Source organism: Manduca sexta, chromosome 6 (genome assembly GCF_014839805.1).
Source record: "Manduca sexta isolate Smith_Timp_Sample1 chromosome 6, JHU_Msex_v1.0, whole genome shotgun sequence".
Taxonomy (NCBI): Eukaryota; Metazoa; Arthropoda; class Insecta; order Lepidoptera; family Sphingidae; genus Manduca; species Manduca sexta.
In genome coordinates this window covers 4836026-4856246 of record NC_051120.1, presented here as the reverse complement: position 1 = coordinate 4856246, position 20221 = coordinate 4836026, and the positions used below count along the sequence as shown (strand labels likewise).

At 34.7% G+C, this 20221-nt stretch overlaps 1 protein-coding gene across 4 annotated transcripts in view; it reads left to right on the top strand.

Annotated features, from left to right (window-relative positions):
* The window catches only part of LOC115455972 (fibroblast growth factor receptor homolog 1), a 106681-nt gene extending 87418 nt beyond the window's left edge, over window positions 1-19263 (top strand). For 2 of the 4 annotated variants that reach the window (XM_030184812.2, XM_037447377.1), the window contains 13 exons: window positions 4948-5098; window positions 5931-6058; window positions 6624-6932; window positions 7878-8069; window positions 9544-9764; window positions 10755-10890; window positions 11838-12094; window positions 12797-13037; window positions 13324-13513; window positions 13826-13937; window positions 14204-14397; window positions 14896-15033; window positions 16937-17141. In XM_030184812.2, the coding sequence (XP_030040672.2) occupies window positions 4948-5098; window positions 5931-6058; window positions 6624-6932; window positions 7878-8069; window positions 9544-9764; window positions 10755-10890; window positions 11838-12094; window positions 12797-13037; window positions 13324-13513; window positions 13826-13937; window positions 14204-14397; window positions 14896-15033; window positions 16937-17141 (2474 nt within the window). Of the gene's footprint in view, window positions 1-4947; window positions 5099-5930; window positions 6059-6623; window positions 6933-7877; window positions 8070-8473; window positions 8677-9543; window positions 9765-10754; window positions 10891-11837; window positions 12095-12796; window positions 13038-13323; window positions 13514-13825; window positions 13938-14203; window positions 14398-14895; window positions 15034-16936 lie in introns of all 4 variants that reach the window. The other 2 variants (XM_030184813.2, XM_037447376.1) reach the window with 2 other exon arrangements.
* The last annotated feature ends 958 nt before the right edge of the window (window positions 19264-20221 follow it).

The following is a 20221-nucleotide window of genomic DNA, read 5'->3' as shown; positions in this document are numbered from 1 at the left end:
CAAGAACAACCGTCGTTTATCTGCCCAGTCTGATGAAAAGTTAATGGTAAATAACAATTCAGTTGTTTTAATTACCTACCAAGCATTATCTAATGCTTGCTTATTTCTCATATTAGTTTCAATTTATTCTCACCGGATTTGTCACATCTTCAAGCCATAACCTTACAATTTAGCGATTCGTTCCTAAAACAACTCTGTTTTATTTATGTTGCCTTCGCGTAAATCTCTTGTTTCCGTATTTAATGCTCATTTGTATGCGTTCGTTTCTCACGGACTTGCTATTCCGGTCATTGTTTTTAAAAACATCAAAACCTTTGTAATTGTCGAGTTGACTTTTTTTTTTATTTTGTGACCCGAAAGGTCTGCATCTGTTCGACATGTGCAACCACTAAATCGACGTTTAAGGAGTTCGCAAAAAGAATAGTGATGGGCTGTGAGTTATCGATACTTGTAATTTTATGATTACGTGTTAAAACAAGAAATATTTAAATTTTGAATGTAAGTATAAAACTAATGTCTCCACTTCTAGATAAATTGTCTACTTGTGTTTTAAATTAAATAATCTAACATTTGCGTGTTAAAATGACTTATTTTTTTATTTAATTTTAAATCTAAATATAAAACCAGTGTCTCCACTTCTAGATATATTGTCGATTTATATGTGGTGTAAATAAAAAAAAAGATTAACAATGCGTTTTTCGCGTTAATATGTTAGGCCTCATTCATACGGACATGACCCGTTACCCAAATTTCCTGTTCCCAATTTATTCGCTCAAATTTCTTTGAACAATTTACTAACAACTATGCCTACGCGATAGTTTACAAAGATTTACGGTCAGAATAAAACGTTCTCTTCTGATGCCACTTTACAACTGTAGGTCTATTATTGGTGTATTTTATGTTCTAAGTGATTTATCATCGGAATCCAAAGTGCTAAGCTTTATATTGTTGCTTAACGTCATAGGGATTTATAAAATTTGATCACTAAATATTCAAATTCTCCAGAGAATAAATACTATTTTACGATAATAACATCAGTAAAGAAGAATCTCAAAGGAATTCTATTTTTTTAAACTAGTTCTATCATACAAAAATCTATATGGATTTTAGATTTACCTTACAGTAACCATTCCTTTGATTTCCTGTAATTTTCTAATGTTTTTTTTTTATTTATTACGTACATCCCCAACCCAAGAACAAATCACTCAATAAAACTGTCGATACCGTCATGTCGCGTCACTGCCCAAAGCCATAATTCACCGGCCACAAATCTGAGCGGCCATTAAAATTTCAACTGGACTCAAACTGTTGTCCATGTCACTGTGTATTTATGTTTCTAAGAAAAAGAAAGTGTCTATTTATTTCATTTACATGAAGTTTCGGAGATCATAATATGAAATGGCAAAAGTTAATAGCACATGCAAGTCCAAATGTAATTTCTGTCTATGAATATTTCAATAATTGAGAACTATTTTTTGTCTCCATTCAGATCTGAAATTGATTAGTTCATTCTTTGGGACACCGTTTCAAAAGTATTATTTTGTTGGTGCTATTCTATGTGGAATAATTGCATATTCATCGAACCGTTTACTTAGATTATAAACAAAACAACATGTACACATGACTTCGCCCGCGTGCAAATCAATGTGTCACAGTTTTTTCGGCATAAATCTCGGCCCTCTAGATTTTTGCAACCACGCGACCTCTTCAACAATAATCGTTATATTTCAGACAATTTATATAAAATCGTAGTGTACCTACACCTTCCTCGACAATTGTACTATCTTTTAGTAAAAACCGTACAAAAATCCGTTTAGTAGATTTTGAGAAAATCGATCACATACAGACAGACAGCTGGGGAATTTATTTTATGATATTATGTATAGAGGTTGGTACCGAATAATCATAACGTAAATATGTTACCTACAACATAGTACCCAAACTTAATGAAGTCTTAACTTCGCAAAACAGAACGTTCCAGAAATAACTGCACACCCTCGTCAGTAACAACCCGTCAATGCTTGGCGCATTGCAATCACGTTTCACCATAAATAGATTTCAAAATACACTGGACACCTGAACGCGATAAATCTTAAATATATTGTTTAGCGATAATTAAGGGCCCAATAGTTTAACGCTTAATCTTAGTACTAGATGACGGTTTACTGCTTAATTTTTTTAGTAAAGCTGATCAATAGAATGCTTATTAATATGATTTAATACTAGTAGTACATTGGTGGAAGGATGCGCCTTTCTGCAAATATTAGCAACATTACTCGGGTTTTCGCATTAAGCATTAACGCAAGGCACCGCAGCTGAGACATTTCCCAATCGTAGAAAGATATTATCATAATATCACATCATTATGGGAATTATGAGACTTTGTTAAGATGTTTCTTATGTCTCAGAGTGAAAAGCGAAATGGAGTGCCTCGTAGTTCTTTGTAATTAAGTTCGCTGGATGCAAGCCGCTTCTGATAGGTTGGTTTGGAAAACTTTAGAGTACGCCTATGTTTAGCAATAGACCCCCAAAGGCTGAAAATGTTGATGCAGAGTCTGCCAACCCGCATGAAGCCAGTGTGGTGGACCAAGCCTCTGAATAAGAAAAGAAACGCGAGCCCAGCTGGGAAACAGTTTATAATATGGGGCGTGTATTGCTTTTATAATAAGATTAATTAAGAATTGTATGGTGTCGCTGTTTATAGGCGGTGGTAATACCTACCATCAGGTGAGCGGCATGCTCGTTTCGTCATTCAACTGCATAAAAATTACCAGTCAATACATACATTGACTAATGTGTTATGCGTCGGTCAAAGTGTCAATTAGATTATCTGTCCCTTACAAACAAATCTGCTAATAAGGTGTAGGTAGAACTATAAGTCTAATGGTCACCTACACTTCGTTAAATAACGTTTTACTGTCACGAGATCTTACATTTGATGATGGTAAAGCATCGTAGATACTGGAGGCTTCTAGAAAATTAAATGGGGAAGAATATATTTGACATAAGCTAGGTCTCAGAGGTGTAGATTTCACCGTATCAGTGCTGCGGGGTCCTTCTTGGCTCATACTTACATTGAATATTGCGGGCGCCATAAAGTTCGCACTGACTTGAAGGGTCCCCAACATTTTTGATATAGAGCTGTATATGGAAGCTATGCTACTGCTAGATTTTTCAAGAGAGCCGTAGACTATTCTATAGCATTTTTTAATTTATGATTTACCAATATATTATACGTTCCTTATTATACATAGTGTTTATATTTGTCTAAAATATCTGTGAGTTTGAATTTAGTTAACGTTTTTATAACCTACCTTTCATGCTCCTTCTATGATTACTACACCACCTTAAAGTTGACTGATAAGAATGCCTACGTCATTTAGTTCGCCTATATAATATAAATGAATATATACCCAAATGAATCTAAGATCCCAAAATAAATCTGTGTCAAACGTCATTTCCATTTAAATCACTCTTAATTTTATGGAGGCGGCATTATTGCGAGTAAAAATAAATGTCAATTAATCTCTCGCTAAATCAGTCCATTCATTTGTCATACAGTCATGAACAAGTGTTGTATTTTTTTGTGCACGCGCAATGATTTATGTTGCCCAGTACAGAGATGACCCGATTACTGGCCGGTTCGTATTCGTAAAGGGTTGTCTTTGTGCAGGGTTGCCATGTGTACGTTATTTTTGTGCTAATTACCGAACAGCAAAATTATGTATTTTTAAATAAAATATACCGTAGTTAAAAGAAGAAAAAATATTTAAATAAAGAATACTTTCGTTTGAATATTATTATGTTCATAACTATCAAATATCGCAGACAAAAAAAGGATGCGTATTTATTTCTTAGAATTTATAAGAATATATTTATTTTATTTGGAGTTTGTTTTCTCTAGAATACTTTAATCCAGTTTTAATCTTCTATTTGCCATATATTTTGTCCCAAGTAATGATAGGTTTTCACTTCTTTAGTTTTCCTTGTTACTCATTTCATGTTTTCACTCTTTTAGCCCATCGCTGGTTCTAATGGTATGCTACGTATTTAATGAGATATGTAATTTCAATTTTGGTAGCTCTTTCATACAAATGTGGGCATAGTTACAGTCTGCGATAATATTTGACATATAATGCCTCAGGGTGATAAACATAGTTCTTTGTTGCAAATCTTGTAATTCCAAGTTCTGATTGTTGTTTATTTTATACAGTGATGATTATTTCATAATATACCAGTAGCTCTTTTGTTTCGTCGACTTACAATGTAAATAATAGTTACCTAATAATATTACGTTCTAAAATTACAACAAATAACCATTTTGATCTATTTATTTGACGTCTTACCGTAAATACAATATTCAAATATGAATTTAGTCTAAACAGTTTAAAGTAACCTTATGAACGAATTGAATAGCGTCTCGCGTCTGCGCACTGCGGTATTGTTTACATAAAAATGTGGAAAAACCCGCGAAACCGAGAAAGTACGTTTACGTAATTCCAATTTCAAATTAGTATCTGCGCAATTTAAAATAAATTCTTTTTTTTATTTTTACGTCGATTAATCTTTTTGAACGCACTTTGGAATTAATTGCCTCTTGATTTTTTACAAATATATTATTGTGGAGTTCATTTATAAACACTTACTTCATTACAACGAAAGTCGTTGCAAAAAAATAGTTGTGAGCCTTACTTAATCTTTACATTATAACTTACTTGATTCATTATATTAACTTAAAGGCAGTCTGTCCACTACACCGTATCCGTTCCTTTCCGTAAAGTATGAGATTATGCTCACTAGACCCTTCTCTCACCAATATTTATTTGCTTGGCAATGTTCTTAACAAAGTCATAATATGAAACGATGTAGTGAGCAGAGTCCTTAAGTTTGTGAATGCTATGAAAATAATGAATACCAATTACATCTTATTTTATTTTTTAATTGCAGATGACAACTATACAGTACTAGAAGCGACGACAAACGAGAGGCTCCGATTAGTTTGCGGGTTGAAGCCCAGGAGTCAGTCGCAGATCATCAACTGGTTCAAAGATGGAGAGTATCTGGACAGCACGAGACGGATCACACAGCAGAGGCAATGGTTAGTAACAATAGCTAGTATATTGAAGACAAAAGAATTATAATCAATATTCTGGATAACTAATTGTAAATCATGTTTCAATGTAAATTAGTATTTATTCTTCGAAAGAGAAGGTAGATATTTAGTTTTATTTTGCAAAGATAAAGTTTAGTATATTTATCACGTATCACAATCTCGAAATTTACGAAATTCCTTCAACAAAACGTGGGCGAAACCACAAAAGCTTTATGATAATAACGCTAGAATCTATTATAACGCGAATTGTTGTGGATAATCAGTTTCCCAGTTTATGAAACTGAAATAGAGACGCATTTCCATGGAAACATTGCTCACACGTCAATATTTACGGAGCAGAAATACCCACCATATTTCATATTCGCTTGCAACTGCCGTGAATTATTTGATTCTATTCGAAGCATCAAAACAAACGGGTCGGACGATCTATTAGATCAATCAACTTTAGATCGAGTTGTTTGTTCGTAAGATCTTTTGCAAGACCATAAAAGTAGTTTTCTTATTGTTCAGCTTCTTTAACGTAGAGCGAGATTTATTCTCTTGTGATTTATTGAAGAGTTAAAAAGATTAAACTATGGATTGATTTAAATATCCCGTGAGTTATAATCTGTCCGCTTCTAAAAACCATAACAATTATGGCATGAGTCCTTAAGCTAGAGAAATAAAGTATTTTATCAAATAAATATTTTATAAGTGTTACTAACGTCCAAAGAATATTCAGCAAAGAATTTAGTGGACTAAAAACTTTCTGCGATTAGTAACGTAATACGCGACGCTGTACTGATAAGGAATAAATCATTTAATTCAATTGTTATAGGTTAAGAATAAAAGGATTCCGAGCTAAAGACGCCGGCGTGTACTCGTGTAAAAATGAGGAAGACGACGTGAAGGAAATGGCTATCACAATCAAACACAAGCCGAGCCAAGATCAAGAGAACATGGAAGGTGAGAGCGTGTTCCAGCAATGATATGATCGCACTGTGTCATCACCAGTCAACGTAATTTTATTGCGTGTTCAAGCACAGTGTTGCACTGTGTCTTCTGTTGGAGGCGAAGTTATTTTCATATTATATTTTATTGACCATCCAGATGTGTAAACAGAGCGAGCACCGGATTCCGGGCTTGCTTTAAATGCAACTGCATGCGAATATGGGAATACGTTTAAAATGTACCCCGTCTCGTTTTTGGATGACACAGCGCGGATGCGTTTAAATTTTGAGATTCGATGCTTCCTGCGTAATGATCCATGATTTTGTTTTTCTTTGTTGGTGATGCGTGGAAGTTGTATTTATCTTTATGTGCAGGAATTTTTAAAAAGTAATATAAAAGAATAGTAAAACAATCATAATAATAAAATAAAGATAGTCGTTAAAAATAATAAATATATAAATGTTATATACAAAATATCACATCTAAATATAGAAATAACCTTCAAAATATATATTCCGATCCAATCACGATCGATATTCCACACATCATTTAACATTAAATACTAAAACCGACATTACAGAATACCAAGCAGATGTGGACGTTGAAAGGCCAATGCCAGAAATACTATCTCAACACCGAGCGGCATCACTTGTCGAAAACAGCACAGTCAACGAAAGCATCAAACGTACAGCCAAGAACATTAAATTCAAAGAATACGATTCAAAAGACGAAGATCCTGATGATAAGATCGAGAAAGACCATCCGAATTACGGACATGTTGATGATACTAAGAAGAAGTTTGCGCCGCGTTTCAAACATCCGTCGAAAATGTTTGCGACTGATATGAAACCGGCTGGCAGTTCCATTAGACTTAAATGTGGTGCTGAAGGTAAGGATGGTTTTGATTTTGTTCTAGTAAGAATACTATTAGTTAATCTTAGTAATGACCTCATTGGTTTAGTGGTTGTGCAGTTGGACTGAAGTGTGAGGTTCTGTGGTTCAATTCCCAGATCAGGCAAAATATAGTGTATATATAGCAATTTGAAAAAAATATATGCCTTGCTTAAAATTAGTAAGTACTGTGTCCGATATACTATATAGAGGCTTCATAATATTACAGCATGGGACGAATATTAGTTGCATTTTTGCCTAAGCTTTCGAAGTTAATGGCGGTACCTTATGTTTGAATTATATTTGATTTCATTCTTTTTTGCATTATAAGTCCACATTATTAGTTGACCTCATTTCTAGTCTTAGTTGATTGAAAGAAGATGACGTAAAATAAGGTCATTGACGGTTTTTGAGTCGATGCCAGATATACTTATCGGATAAAGGTGTAGAATGAAACATCTTTTATATTCGCCCTTATTACCTCCGAAACAAACAATAAAATTGTGAACATTTAGTCACTGGTTTCGCAAAATCACTTACATATGTAATTTGCTAATAATTGAAATGTCCTTGAATTGTCCGAATGATTATTACATCACCAATGAAGTCTGAGATGAAAGTAAATTTGAACATTGATAAAATAATTACTTCGAAGGCAGACACCCAACATTAAATAAGATTTAAAATCTCTCTCAAAATTAAGTTAAAATGGCAGTTAATCTAATAATCGTAAGATAATTGTTTATTTTGATCTTTACGACATAGGAAACTAGTGATGATTTTTGTGTTTTATTAGTCCACAAAAGAAGAAGAATTAACAAGTCAACATATAAATCTATTTTTGAATTATTAACGTACCACTAGCTCCGCTATCAGTCACAATTCACATTGATAATTTAAGTCTAAATATTATTCACTATTACAAATTTTTTTTTTTTTTTAGGAAACCCAACACCGAACATAACATGGTACAAAAACAAAAGCACTCCTATACAGAGGACATATTTCCCTCCGAGATACGGCAAATGGTCAATGACGCTTGACGAACTGACCAAAGCTGACAATGGCAATTACACTTGCGTCGTTTGCAACGAGCTGGCCTGCATTGAACACAACGTTGAACTGAATATACAAGGTAAGGTTGCTAATGATTTCGGACTAAATCGAAATAACCGACAATAGACAGCACTAGTCATGAGCATAGATGAACAGCGGTTTGGTATGTATTTTAGGACGTATAGTAGCCAAATGGCACTTGTAAGCAAATAGACATTGAGCTTAGACTAAGGAACCAATCGCTCGAACATCGTCGCTGAACGTCAAATCGACCAATCATGACTGTGCTCACGACTTATGCCTCTATCTGTACCCATATACCTTAGGAGTTTATTGAAACCGAAAGAAGTGTAATTGCAGTCTATTGTGATTGTCGAGGTGATCACTTATATCATTTGTTTGTATGTTCATAATTGTACATACAAGTCACATAATCATTTTGTAAAAAATCACCCTAGTATCACGTCAAATTTCCTTTCGTAGAACGATATCCATCGAAGCCATATATAAAGGAAGGGTATCCGCATAACGTCACCGCTGTGGTGAATACCACAGTGAAGTTCTCATGTCCACCACTCTCCGATCTGGAGCCATATCTCTACTGGATCAGGCCGGTCAACATTTCTGTGAAAGAAGTAGAGGGCGGCCCGACTGACAATCCTATACCACAAGGAGACACGATTGAGGTGTTCATTTGTGATTAGGTGGTGGATCTTGTACACTCGTATCATGGTGCTGTTTCTTGCAAAATTGCAAAAATTAGATGAGTTTATTATGATGAAGCTGGTAATGAAATGCTGTAAATAAAAAAAATTTAGTGACCTTGATAAACGGGGTTCCTTTATTTTAATATACTGTATTAAGATCACTTTTAATTTTATATGTAGTATATCACAGCTAGAATAAAAAAATGGAATGTACAAATTTAAAAAATCTACAAACTAGTTACGCAGATAGAAGCAGAATAGACGAAATTTTGAAATAGAGCGAATATAAAATAATTTGTCTAGGTTCCGAAATATAATCCGAATGACACCATTTTTTTGAGAAGGTCACACGATGTCATTTGGCAAGAAATACCGCTTACATCGCCAATTTTTTTTGTTCTGACATCTGTTTATAATGACTATAAAATCTAGTTGCGTGATTGTCGAGTTGGATTTGCAATTTTGCAAGATGCATTATAGTTCCATGGTTTGTCTAACATCCGACGTGATGGTTATATTGTGTATTTCAGATTCACTTCATTATTTTCATTTGTTGGTGAGGGCTGGTGTTGGCTATTGTCTTAACCTTATTTTCTAGACCTTCCATTATGTAATTTAGTTGTACAATAACATTTCAGGGTTTATAACCAATCATAGATATTGATTGGAATTGTCGCTATATTTAGAATAATTTTAGATAACCAGAATACCTGTACCTAACAGGTTACCGTAAACCTATCCCTAAAATCGTTAAGTGCCTAATAAAATTGTACAAAATTATCCGAATAAAGCGACAATACAGTCCACATCAAGTCCCAGAGAGTCACAAACCATTTCCAATTATAGAACGTCTGTACGCTAAACCGGTGCTTACACAAGGCGTGGTCAACCAAACTAAGGTGGTCGGTGAGACCGCCACGTTCTCCTGCGAATTCCTCACCGATATGCACCACTTCGTATTCTGGATGTTTTTTACGAAAGACGAGAATGTTTACAATGATAACGAAGACTCTGACTCGGCCAGCCCAGAGCCTGTCGTTTATATGGATAAGAGAAAAACTATCTCGGTGAGGGTCCTGTGACTAACGTGTGGTGCATGTTTTAACAATTTTGGCCATTAAAAGCTTTGTAACGAAATAGTACTAAACATTCTGTACTATGACAGGAGTGATTTTTAAAAATTACATGTAAATGAGTCAGTAATAGTAATGATGTGTGAAGTTTCGAATTTTGGATATGGTCCTAATAAAATAAAAAAAAAAAAAATTGCAAATTAGGCGATTAAGAACAATTAAAGTTTATTGTTTTACTGGTTATACTATTGCGCTTTTCAATTTTATTTCGCTTATATTATCGCTTGAATTTTTTGCTTCCAAAGCTTTTGCCATATTCTTTCATAATTTATATCTTAATTTTCTTCTACTCGTCAATTTGCAGAAATTGTACCAACTAACATTAATATTTTAATTGCATGTTTACACATAGAGCACAAGCAAACTAACTGCAACAACACATCGCATGCATGATTATAAAACTCTAATCGAATGTATTGAAAGCGGGGCGAAGGAACAAAGGGTGAAAAAATATTATTAAGTTGATTACCACATAATGCAACTTTATTATAACTACCCCCTTATTCATAGACGTTTTTTATCTAAGGACGGAGTAATGCTGTGATAAAAAGTTCGTTTCTGAATGCCCAACGGCACTGAGAAACAGGCATTGGGCCGTTGTGATTGGCTAATATTGAGATACAACAATATTAGCCAATCACAACGTACTGCGAAGGCTGCCATGCCGTCAGCACGAAAAAACAGACTTGTTATCACAACTTTTGCTCCGTCCTTAGATAAATAACGTCTATGAATAAGGAGGTAAACCTTCATTTTCTTTAACAACAGCTAGAACACGTTAACTTTGATTACTCTTATATTATCTGATAATGATTAATATCTGTTTTTTTTATTTTTCACTCTTTGAATTCTTTTGACCTCTTTTTATCACTATGGTTGTGAGTTCCAACGCCTTTACCGTTGCTAATCATCCTTGTATTTCAGAGTGACGACACAGACGACAAACCCGAGCAACTTACAATATACAATGTGACGAAAGAGGACGAAGGATGGTATATGTGCGTTGCTCTGAATTCGCTAGGCAATACTACAGCTAAGGGATACCTCACTGTTTTAGAATGTAAGTAAAATTAACAAGTTGGATTGGGTAATAAATTGAAAGGGTTGAAAGAAGGAAAAAGTATATTTTTAACGAGAACTTTTAAGGAATTCAGGTTTCCTCACGATGTTTTCCTTTACCGTCAAAGAAAGCGATAATTCACAAATAATATATACATAATTTTAGAAAAGTTAGAGGTGCCTTTGGGTTTTGAACCTACGGACATTCGCCTCGGCAGTCCGTTCTACAACCAACTATGCCACTCCACATTTTTGTAACTCCATTTGTAGCTTACCAGTTCCCTATCCTCGTGCTAGATCAATAAACTTTCCAATCCTATTGTACATTTACTTAAGTTCAAAGATTAGCTTATCTCATTATAATTTATTGAAAGTTCGCGTATCTATTCAGGAACTCAAGGTTTATTAGAAAGATTAATGTCCACTATTAGTAGCGGCAGAGAAATATATTCAAGTTCAATTGTAATGAGAAATAGATTAATTAAATCTGTTTGATAAACGGGATTCAGATAATTGTATGTAAATACATGGAGACGTTAATGTCTCAATCAGTTGGAAATGAAGTGATACGATAAGTGATGGGTGGAATTTCTTTAAAGCAGGTTTAGTTGTTTGTTTTCTATTATATTATTGTGTGGTCAGGTAATTCAGTGGGCGTAGAAATACTTAGCAATACTATCTTGTTAAGTTCATGTTGATCAAAGCGATATAATTCCACAATAATCGATATAATGATGCCGTCCAGTTATATGTGTATTCTTTCCGCAAATCACTGCAACTAGCATTATGGCGTGATTTTTTTTTGCTATAATATTCAAGTATTTCCCTATCTCGTCACAAATAATAACCCATACCTTCTCCCCATGGGCAAAATTGATTATAATTACAAAGAAAGAATTAAAAGCATATTAAATCTGTATAACCAATACAATAATGTAATTCTTTCAGCTCGTCCCGACCTCGAACCTTTAGATCACGGGAAACACACCCTTCTTATAAACATACTAATGGCCGTACTCGGAGCGATGTTCTTCGTAGCAGCGATCATTGTAGTGATGATCTTCAAGAAGTTGAAGAGGGAGAAGCTAAAGAAGCAACTGGCAATCGAGACGGCGCGCGCTGTCATTGTGACGCATTGGACTAAGAAAGTGACTGTTGAGAAACCTCAGATCAATGGATCGCCGAATGCTACTGGCGAGGCCTTGGTGAGTTTTGTTAACTCCTTACAAAGATCCTTCATAGGCTCCTTACAATAAATATCGCACTCTTAGAACTAGAGTGACCTAACTTAAAGTTATATATTTCTTGATTATGTTAAAAAACGACCTTCCAAAGCATGCTTTACACCCTATGACGAGTAAAAGACAAAATTATAGAATAGAAATAGTGATTCTCACTTTCGATGACCGCCCAATTCACTGCCTTCTATATTGTACTAAATTTTTTTTATTCGTCTCCCACAAGTCGTCTTTTTTGAGTTAGGTCACCTTAGTTCTGAGGGTGCGGTATATGGTATATTAAGCTATGGAAAATTTAATACTTAGGGAATATTGCACATTGGGTTCAGAAAGAGATAATCAGTTAGCTTCAACTTCGCAGAACGTCTTCTGTCCCACCTATGTAAAGTTAGGCACGGACTTGTCAATTCTCTTTCAATAGGTCAATTTTTATATTTGATATCGAGCTTTGTAGTACCTACCTATTTAATTTCTTAATAAAATGTTCTACTAATTCCATTTTTACTGACGTTAGAGTTGTTCATAAATATAAATAAGCCAAAGAAAAACCAATTTTCTTTTCTAAAATCTTGGTTATTCTGTTCCAAAACTTCAATTACTTTACTAAAACATTGGTAGTTGATTACGTTCCAGTGATTTATTAATCCGCTAACCAAAATATTTTTTTAGTTAATGCCAGTGGTGAAAATCGAGAAACAGAAGCTATCACAAGTGCAGAGCCACACGAGCGATTCAATGATGATGTCGGAATATGAATTACCCATGGACATAGATTGGGAAGTGCCCAGAGAGTCTCTGGGTCTCGGCAAAGTTTTGGGCGAAGGAGAATTCGGAAAGGTTGTGAAGGCTGAATGTGTTGGCATCTTGAAACCTGGTCTGCAGTCTGTTGTTGCTGTTAAGATGTTGAAAGGTGAGTGGTTTCCTACAGTTGATATCATTAGGATATTTAAGGTTCTTGTCGAACTTTGAGCGTCTTAAAATTTAAAGCTTTAACGCCATATAGATTTGAATACCTACTTGTTATTTATTCTATTTGAACATATTCTAATTAATAAGTTGTTTTGAAATCATAAAGTTAACCCTCCTAAAAGATTCATGATATTACGAATTATTGTTATTGTAGTGTATTTAATTGTCTTTTCACACACATCTCAAGCGGCTTTTATATTTCTATTCACTTCTAAATCGAATTTCAGAGGGCCACACAGATGCGGAGATGATGGCGCTAGTCTCAGAAATGGAGATGATGAAGATGATCGGGAAGCATGTCAACATCATCAACTTGCTAGGATGCTGCACGCAGGACGGACCTTTGTATGTCATAGTGGAGTACGCGCCTAATGGAAACTTGAGAGAGTTTCTGAGGAATCATCGCCCTGGGAATAGGTAAGTTGTTAGTGTAAAATGAAAATGTTATAAATGTGAAGATTTGTGAAAATTATTGGATGTTAGAAGTGGACGTAAAAACAGTTTACAGGCTTTAAAATGATACCGATGAAATTTAACACATACGCGTACCATTTCTTAAATTTGAATTATAGAGACATGTTCAATTTGAAAAAGTGCAAAGTGAGAATCCCAAAAAATTCTTCACATAGTCCGTTTTAATAAATTTTTTACTGGTGTTCTTTTTGTAACAATCAACAAATTAAGAATAAATTTTCCAAAACATTAAAAAACACCTTCATATTTGTCTAGGTACGAATCACCAACAGAAGATTTGAAAGAAAAGAAAACGTTGACTCAAAAGGATTTGGTGTCTTTCTCCTATCAAGTCGCTAGAGGAATGGAGTACCTTGCTTCAAGGAGGGTAAGATATTACTATAGTATAATAATACAATTAAATAGTGATTTTAAAAAAAATATGACCAAATATTATACTTAAAAAGAAATATTTATTTAACTATTGCAACAAAATGATTAAGTATTAGTAAGATCATTTATTTGCGGGTACCGAAACTATAGACTGTATAATTTAAAGTAATAATAAACATTACTTTTATTCGATCAATCGCCTCTCATCTATACAAGTTGATACTTTAATATGCTAACAATTAATCCTTTTTTACTTTACAGTGCATTCATCGGGACTTAGCAGCTCGCAACGTCCTGGTCTCCGATGACTGCGTCCTGAAGATCGCTGACTTCGGCCTTGCGAAAGACGTCCACAGCAACGACTACTACAGGAAGAAGACAGAGGGAAGGCTGCCCGTGCGGTGGATGGCGCCTGAGTCACTCTACCACAAAGTATTTACTACGCAGACTGATGTGTAAGTTTTTCAAATGTATTTTGATTTCATACAAGAGTTCTTAAACCTTTGTTGTTTCTTTATGTAGGCTTTAAATTGCCTCTATCGTCTGTATGTGCGTATTTCGCAAAATAAATGTACCTAATGAAAATTGTTTTGATGTAATAGTGAATTTTCTATCTCATCTGTCGTGAAATTTTTATAGATTGACTGTTATTTAAGCAATTATTTCAACAAAATTTATTAATAATGGTAAAGAAACTCTTAATGGGTGACTTCAATTCTCACTTAGTCGGCTAAATATACATTTTCCCAGTACTTGACAAAGGCTCTATCTACTAATGAAATCGTTTAGGCTTGAATCCACCACAGAATTAGGACTGATTTCACATATCCTCGAAATTCTCACGTAGACTTCAGCTATCTCAATTCTTCGCCATGTTTTCCTTCACCGTTAAAGTTACTTCGATGGCGCTTCTTAGCTCTATGTATAATCAAGTTTTTCGTTATCATTTCAAGGTGGTCCTTCGGCGTGCTCCTGTGGGAGATAATGACGCTGGGCGGCACCCCGTACCCGACGGTGCCTGGGCAGTATATGTACCAGCATCTAAGCGCAGGACATCGGATGGAGAAGCCGCCTTGCTGTAGTCTTGAGATGTAAGTAACAATATATCATAAGACAAAAAAACTAGCAACAGCCAGTTATATGATATTAAATATTGTCTCTTAAATGTCCAAAATTTGTAAAAACGATGCCTGGCATTGAACTAAAGGACTAGGGATTTAGTTCAGCTTCTGTTTGTCTATTTATATGAAAAACAGGAACAAGCCAGCATTTCACTTCGGTTTTCTCCAAGACAGTGTTGCTAACATTCAGGTTAGCAATGAATTAGCATTAGCTATGAATGGTCATTCTGTAAAAAAATGTCTACAGCGAATTATTATTTTAAATAAAAATAATTTTAACAATAAATTAAACCGCCATCAAAAACCACTCAAAACCAATTTTAATTAGGCACCGACTTCAAAATTGGTATCCAATATATACTTTTTATGTGAAATTATTTTTTGGTTTTGAGTGGTTTTTGAAGGCGGTTTAATTTTTTGTTAAAATTATTTTTATTTTTGCTTTTTGTGTTAGTAAAAAAATAGACCGTCTCAATGGCATAGTTGTGTTTCGCTCACGATACGACTATCGCGCTGAGGAGTTACACCTCTGAGTACCACTGAAAATGGGAAAAGGTGTGATGCTATATATATGTATGTAAGAAGTAGATTCAAGCAAACCTAACGCAAAAACACAACTGATATATTTGGCTCACAGTACAACTATCGCGCTGTGGTGTAACACCTGTTCCTACCCCTGAAAAGGGTAAAATGTGTGATGCTACATATATGTATGTATGTAAAAAGTAGAGTCAACTAAACCCAATGCAAAAACACAACTAATGTGTTTCGCACGCAGTACGACTATCGCGATGAAATTATACGCCTCTGCCTACCCCTGACACGGGGAAAAGGTGTGATGCTATATATATATTTCTGTAAGAAGTAGATTCGAGGAAACCTAACGCAAAAACACAACTGATATATTTGGCTCACAGTACAACTATCGCGCTGTGGTGTAACACCTCTGCCTACCCCTGAAAAGGGGAAAAGGTGTGATGCTATATGTATGTATGTATGTAAGAAGTAGAGTCCACTAAAGGCAATACAAAAACACAACTAATGTGTTTCGCACGCAGTACGACTATCGCGCTCAAATGTTACACCTCTGCCTACCCCTGAAAAGGGGAAAAGGTGTGATGCTTTATATATGTATGTAAGAAGTAGATTCAAGCAAACCTAACGCAAAAACACAACTGATATATTTCGATCATACTATAACTATTGCGCAGTGGTGTTACATCTCTGCCTACCCCTAAAAAGGGGAAAAGGTGTGATGCTATATACATATATATGTATGTATGTAAGAAGTAGAGTCAATTAAACCCAACCCAAAAACACAACCGATATGTTTCACACACAGTACAACTATCGCGATGGAATGTTACGCCTCTGCCTACCCCTGACACGGGGAAAAGATGTTATGCTATATGTATAAGTATGTGAGAAGTACAGTCAACCAGACTCAATGCAAAAACATAACTAAATACGTCACAGGAAAGCTAAATTCGCGATTTCGTTTTCTTAGACGACATAATTATTCTAGTTTTTTTTAATTTTAAAACCAAACTACCGAAGCGATCTTGAAAAAAATTTATGGGACCAATCTGGAGAGAAATTCTTTCGAATAAAAAAAGAATTTTCCAAATCGGTTCATAAATGAGCGAGTTCTGAGGTAACAAACATAGAAAAAAAAAAAAATCACGTCGAATTGATAACCTCCTCCTTTTTTTGAAGTCGGTTAAAAAATGGACGAGAATCTATTAATAACAAGACTATAACTGGTCGATGAACTTTTTTTATGTAACCTCCATAGATAAATAAAGCAGGATGCTTATAATTATAAGAATTCCGCCCATGTAGTTTATCAATATTTCTTAATTTTTTTCTTCAGATACATGCTAATGCGTGAGTGCTGGTCATTCTCGCCCGGCGATCGCCCTTCATTCACCGAATTGGTGGAGGATTTAGACAAGATCCTCACCGTCACAGCCAACCAGGAGTACCTGGACCTAGGCCTTCCACAACTCGACACGCCTCCTTCAAGCTACGATGGCTCCGGAGATGAAAGCGACAGTGAATTCCCGTTCATCAAATAAATCAGTGCCTTGGCTTCGAGCCTCAATCTTGAACTTAGTGCCTTATCATGTGCCTTGATTGTGAATTATGCGCCTCGATTGTAACGGGCTATTTTATACGGACTTTTATACGTTTATGACAATTTCTAATTTCAAATTTAACTTTAGAAATTGTTCTAAATTTGAATTTGAAAACTGACGTTATACAATGTTTTACAAGATGATTTATTTTAATAGTGAATATTTGATGAGTAATCCCACCTTGGTTCGACTTTTCTGTTGTCTGTTGTATTTCTATATTGTGAAATATCATAGTAGATAGCAATATCTTTAGGAAGTATTAAGCATAATAAATGTTAGATACAACCGAATGTTCTAGATCTTTCTAGACGCCCTATAATACGTTAGGGACATAGAAATTTGTGCGTTTTTATTAAGAGATATTTTACGTATTCTTTATTCGTATGTGTTAGTTTATGTATAGGTAATATTAAACAATTTGTGAGTACAGTAAAAGTCTGACTTTTAATAACCATAGAGTCTATAATTTTACAATCTATGGTTATTTTGTCTCGACTGTCTCGTTTATGGCAGTGTTAAAAAATATTTAATACAAAACAAGTTAGGTATTTATTTTATATAAACATGCAAAACAGAGTGTTGCATTATTTTCTAAATGTAAATATAATTAGATTTTGTAAATAAGTATTTTAGTACCAAAGCTATATGTATTGATTTTTAAAACATAACGTAGATATCATTACCATAGACTAGCCCATTTATCAGCAGAATGTTTGCCGGGAAACATGACAGCTACATGACAGTTACATGACATTACGCGTGTCACGGAAAAATCTTATTATGTAGTTAATAATAAGGTTATATTCCAATGACACGCGTAATGTCATGTAGCTGTCATGTTTGCCGGCAAACATTCCGCTGGTAAATGGGCTAGCGTCTAGTCGTTCAATTACAGTGTTTCAGTATAAACTTCCTATGCTAAAAATACGCATATCTAATGATTTCTTATGTTTACACTGAGATATAACTATTTTACCGGCGGACAGTCCGCTCCGTGACCACGAAGGCTGGAGTCTTCGAAACGTCGAGAAAATAATATAAATAACCGCGATAAAATCGGTAAAATAGTTTTATTTGAATACGAATATTTAACGTAGACTTATTGAGTTGACCACCAAATCTTTTTTTGTACTTAATTAGTGTTAAAATTGATAAAAGCATTTTAGCAATGGAGATTAATCGAGATTATGTAAATACAGTTGAGATTAGGATGTGCGTATGCGCAAATATTGTATACTCAGTATTATTTGCAGTTATAGTTTAGTTCAGTATATGGTCTTTAGAACGTGAGGTGCGGTTTTTGAGCTGTTAGGTGAAGTTTCTAGAATCTACAATATTGACAGTTTAATAAATGGTTGGTATCTACTGTAAATTCCGACTTTGTAAGCCTTTGATTGTTTTTTATACATTCATGACAAAGTGAACCTACTGTAGTTGATGGTAAGTGAAGTGGGATCCAATAGAATATCGACTGACGAGAGATGATTACCCCTCAGCAGTCGACATGATTATGCCGGCCTGTTGGAACCGGATAAAGACAGGCTGATCCCGGAACGCGACACTTACGTGGGCCACTATGGCGGGTTTTAACACCTTGTGTACGGTGGTCGCTATCAGGGCGGATATAAAATATATGCCACCAAGCAAGGTTTTATAAAGGTACTACGTCACTGGTAAATGTAATTTGTTAAATTTTCCCTATGACAAACTGTCAATATTTTGTTTTCCCACGTTTATAAGCATTTATAGTGTTTTATTGTATTTGGAAGATACCACTTCATGGCCCAGTTGAGGTTGTTTTTGTTGTTATTGGATAACTTAAAAAAAATATCTGAAAACCGAGTTTCAGACTTACTGATTGCCTTAAAAATAACTTCAGAAACGTACGTTTATGAGGTTTCATGATCAAGTATTTAACACGTCCAAAGAATATTCAAGCGGTTTACTCCGACATGACTTATGATCTTGGCTATTTGTTTGTATATTTGATTGTGGATTATGGATTATGAATACGATGTGGAAATGTATGAATTGTGACGGGAATAAATATATTACGAATGTATTTTGTTTTTGTTAAAATAAAACCATTTCGATTAGTGGCAAAGGGTCCACATATGCCCTTTATTTAGTTTATGGAGATTTTAATTATCGTTAAAATGATTTGTAGACCGCATTTATGCATATTAGTACGTTATGTTGTATCGGGTTCCATTTCGATTCACATTTCGCCACTGTTACGTACCTGTGTAGGATAGATAGATTTCGCTTGATGAACTTTTTGCTCCTTCCTACCTGTTGTATATGTATACATACAAAATCCAGGATGCTTTCAAACCGAGTTGCCTTGCTTCCATTGCGTAGAAAAATCTCAGAAACACTACTCAGTAATAATTGTCACTGTTATTGACAGTTAACTAGTCACAATTAATTACCTTCTTGTAAAAATACACCAAGCTTTTTTGGTTTTATAATAAACTAGCGGACCCGACAGACTTCGTCCTGTCAAAAAGATTTGTAATATTATGACAGTTTTTTGTTCCTATCTATTTTATTGTCGGTGCAAAAATTCTCCTGAACAGAACCTTCACCCTGGTGATAGGGCGTTGTGAATAAAAAATAATTGTTAAATAAAACAGATATAAGCATTTAAAAGTAAGTACCTAATCGCTTTATTGGTAATCATCATAATTATTAACAAAAATCATTTTTATTTTCATTGTAGTGCTTTATGATATAGAATATTTTTTGTTTGATTCCCTGGCGCATAGACAAATAAATCTGATGGTTTTCCAACACGGGAACAGGCAACATACAATTGACCATGGGAGAAACATGGGTTTTCCAGATTAATACCACAAACACTTAATGATTGCCCCTGAAACTTGTTTATGGTCATAGCAAAAGCAAGCCGCACTCGAAACTGTAGTCTTTTAAATTCAAATGGCACATCAGTCGGAATCATTGGGATGCGCGGTATGAGAACATCTTCTCCTTTATACTTTCCTTTCAGTATAGTTGCT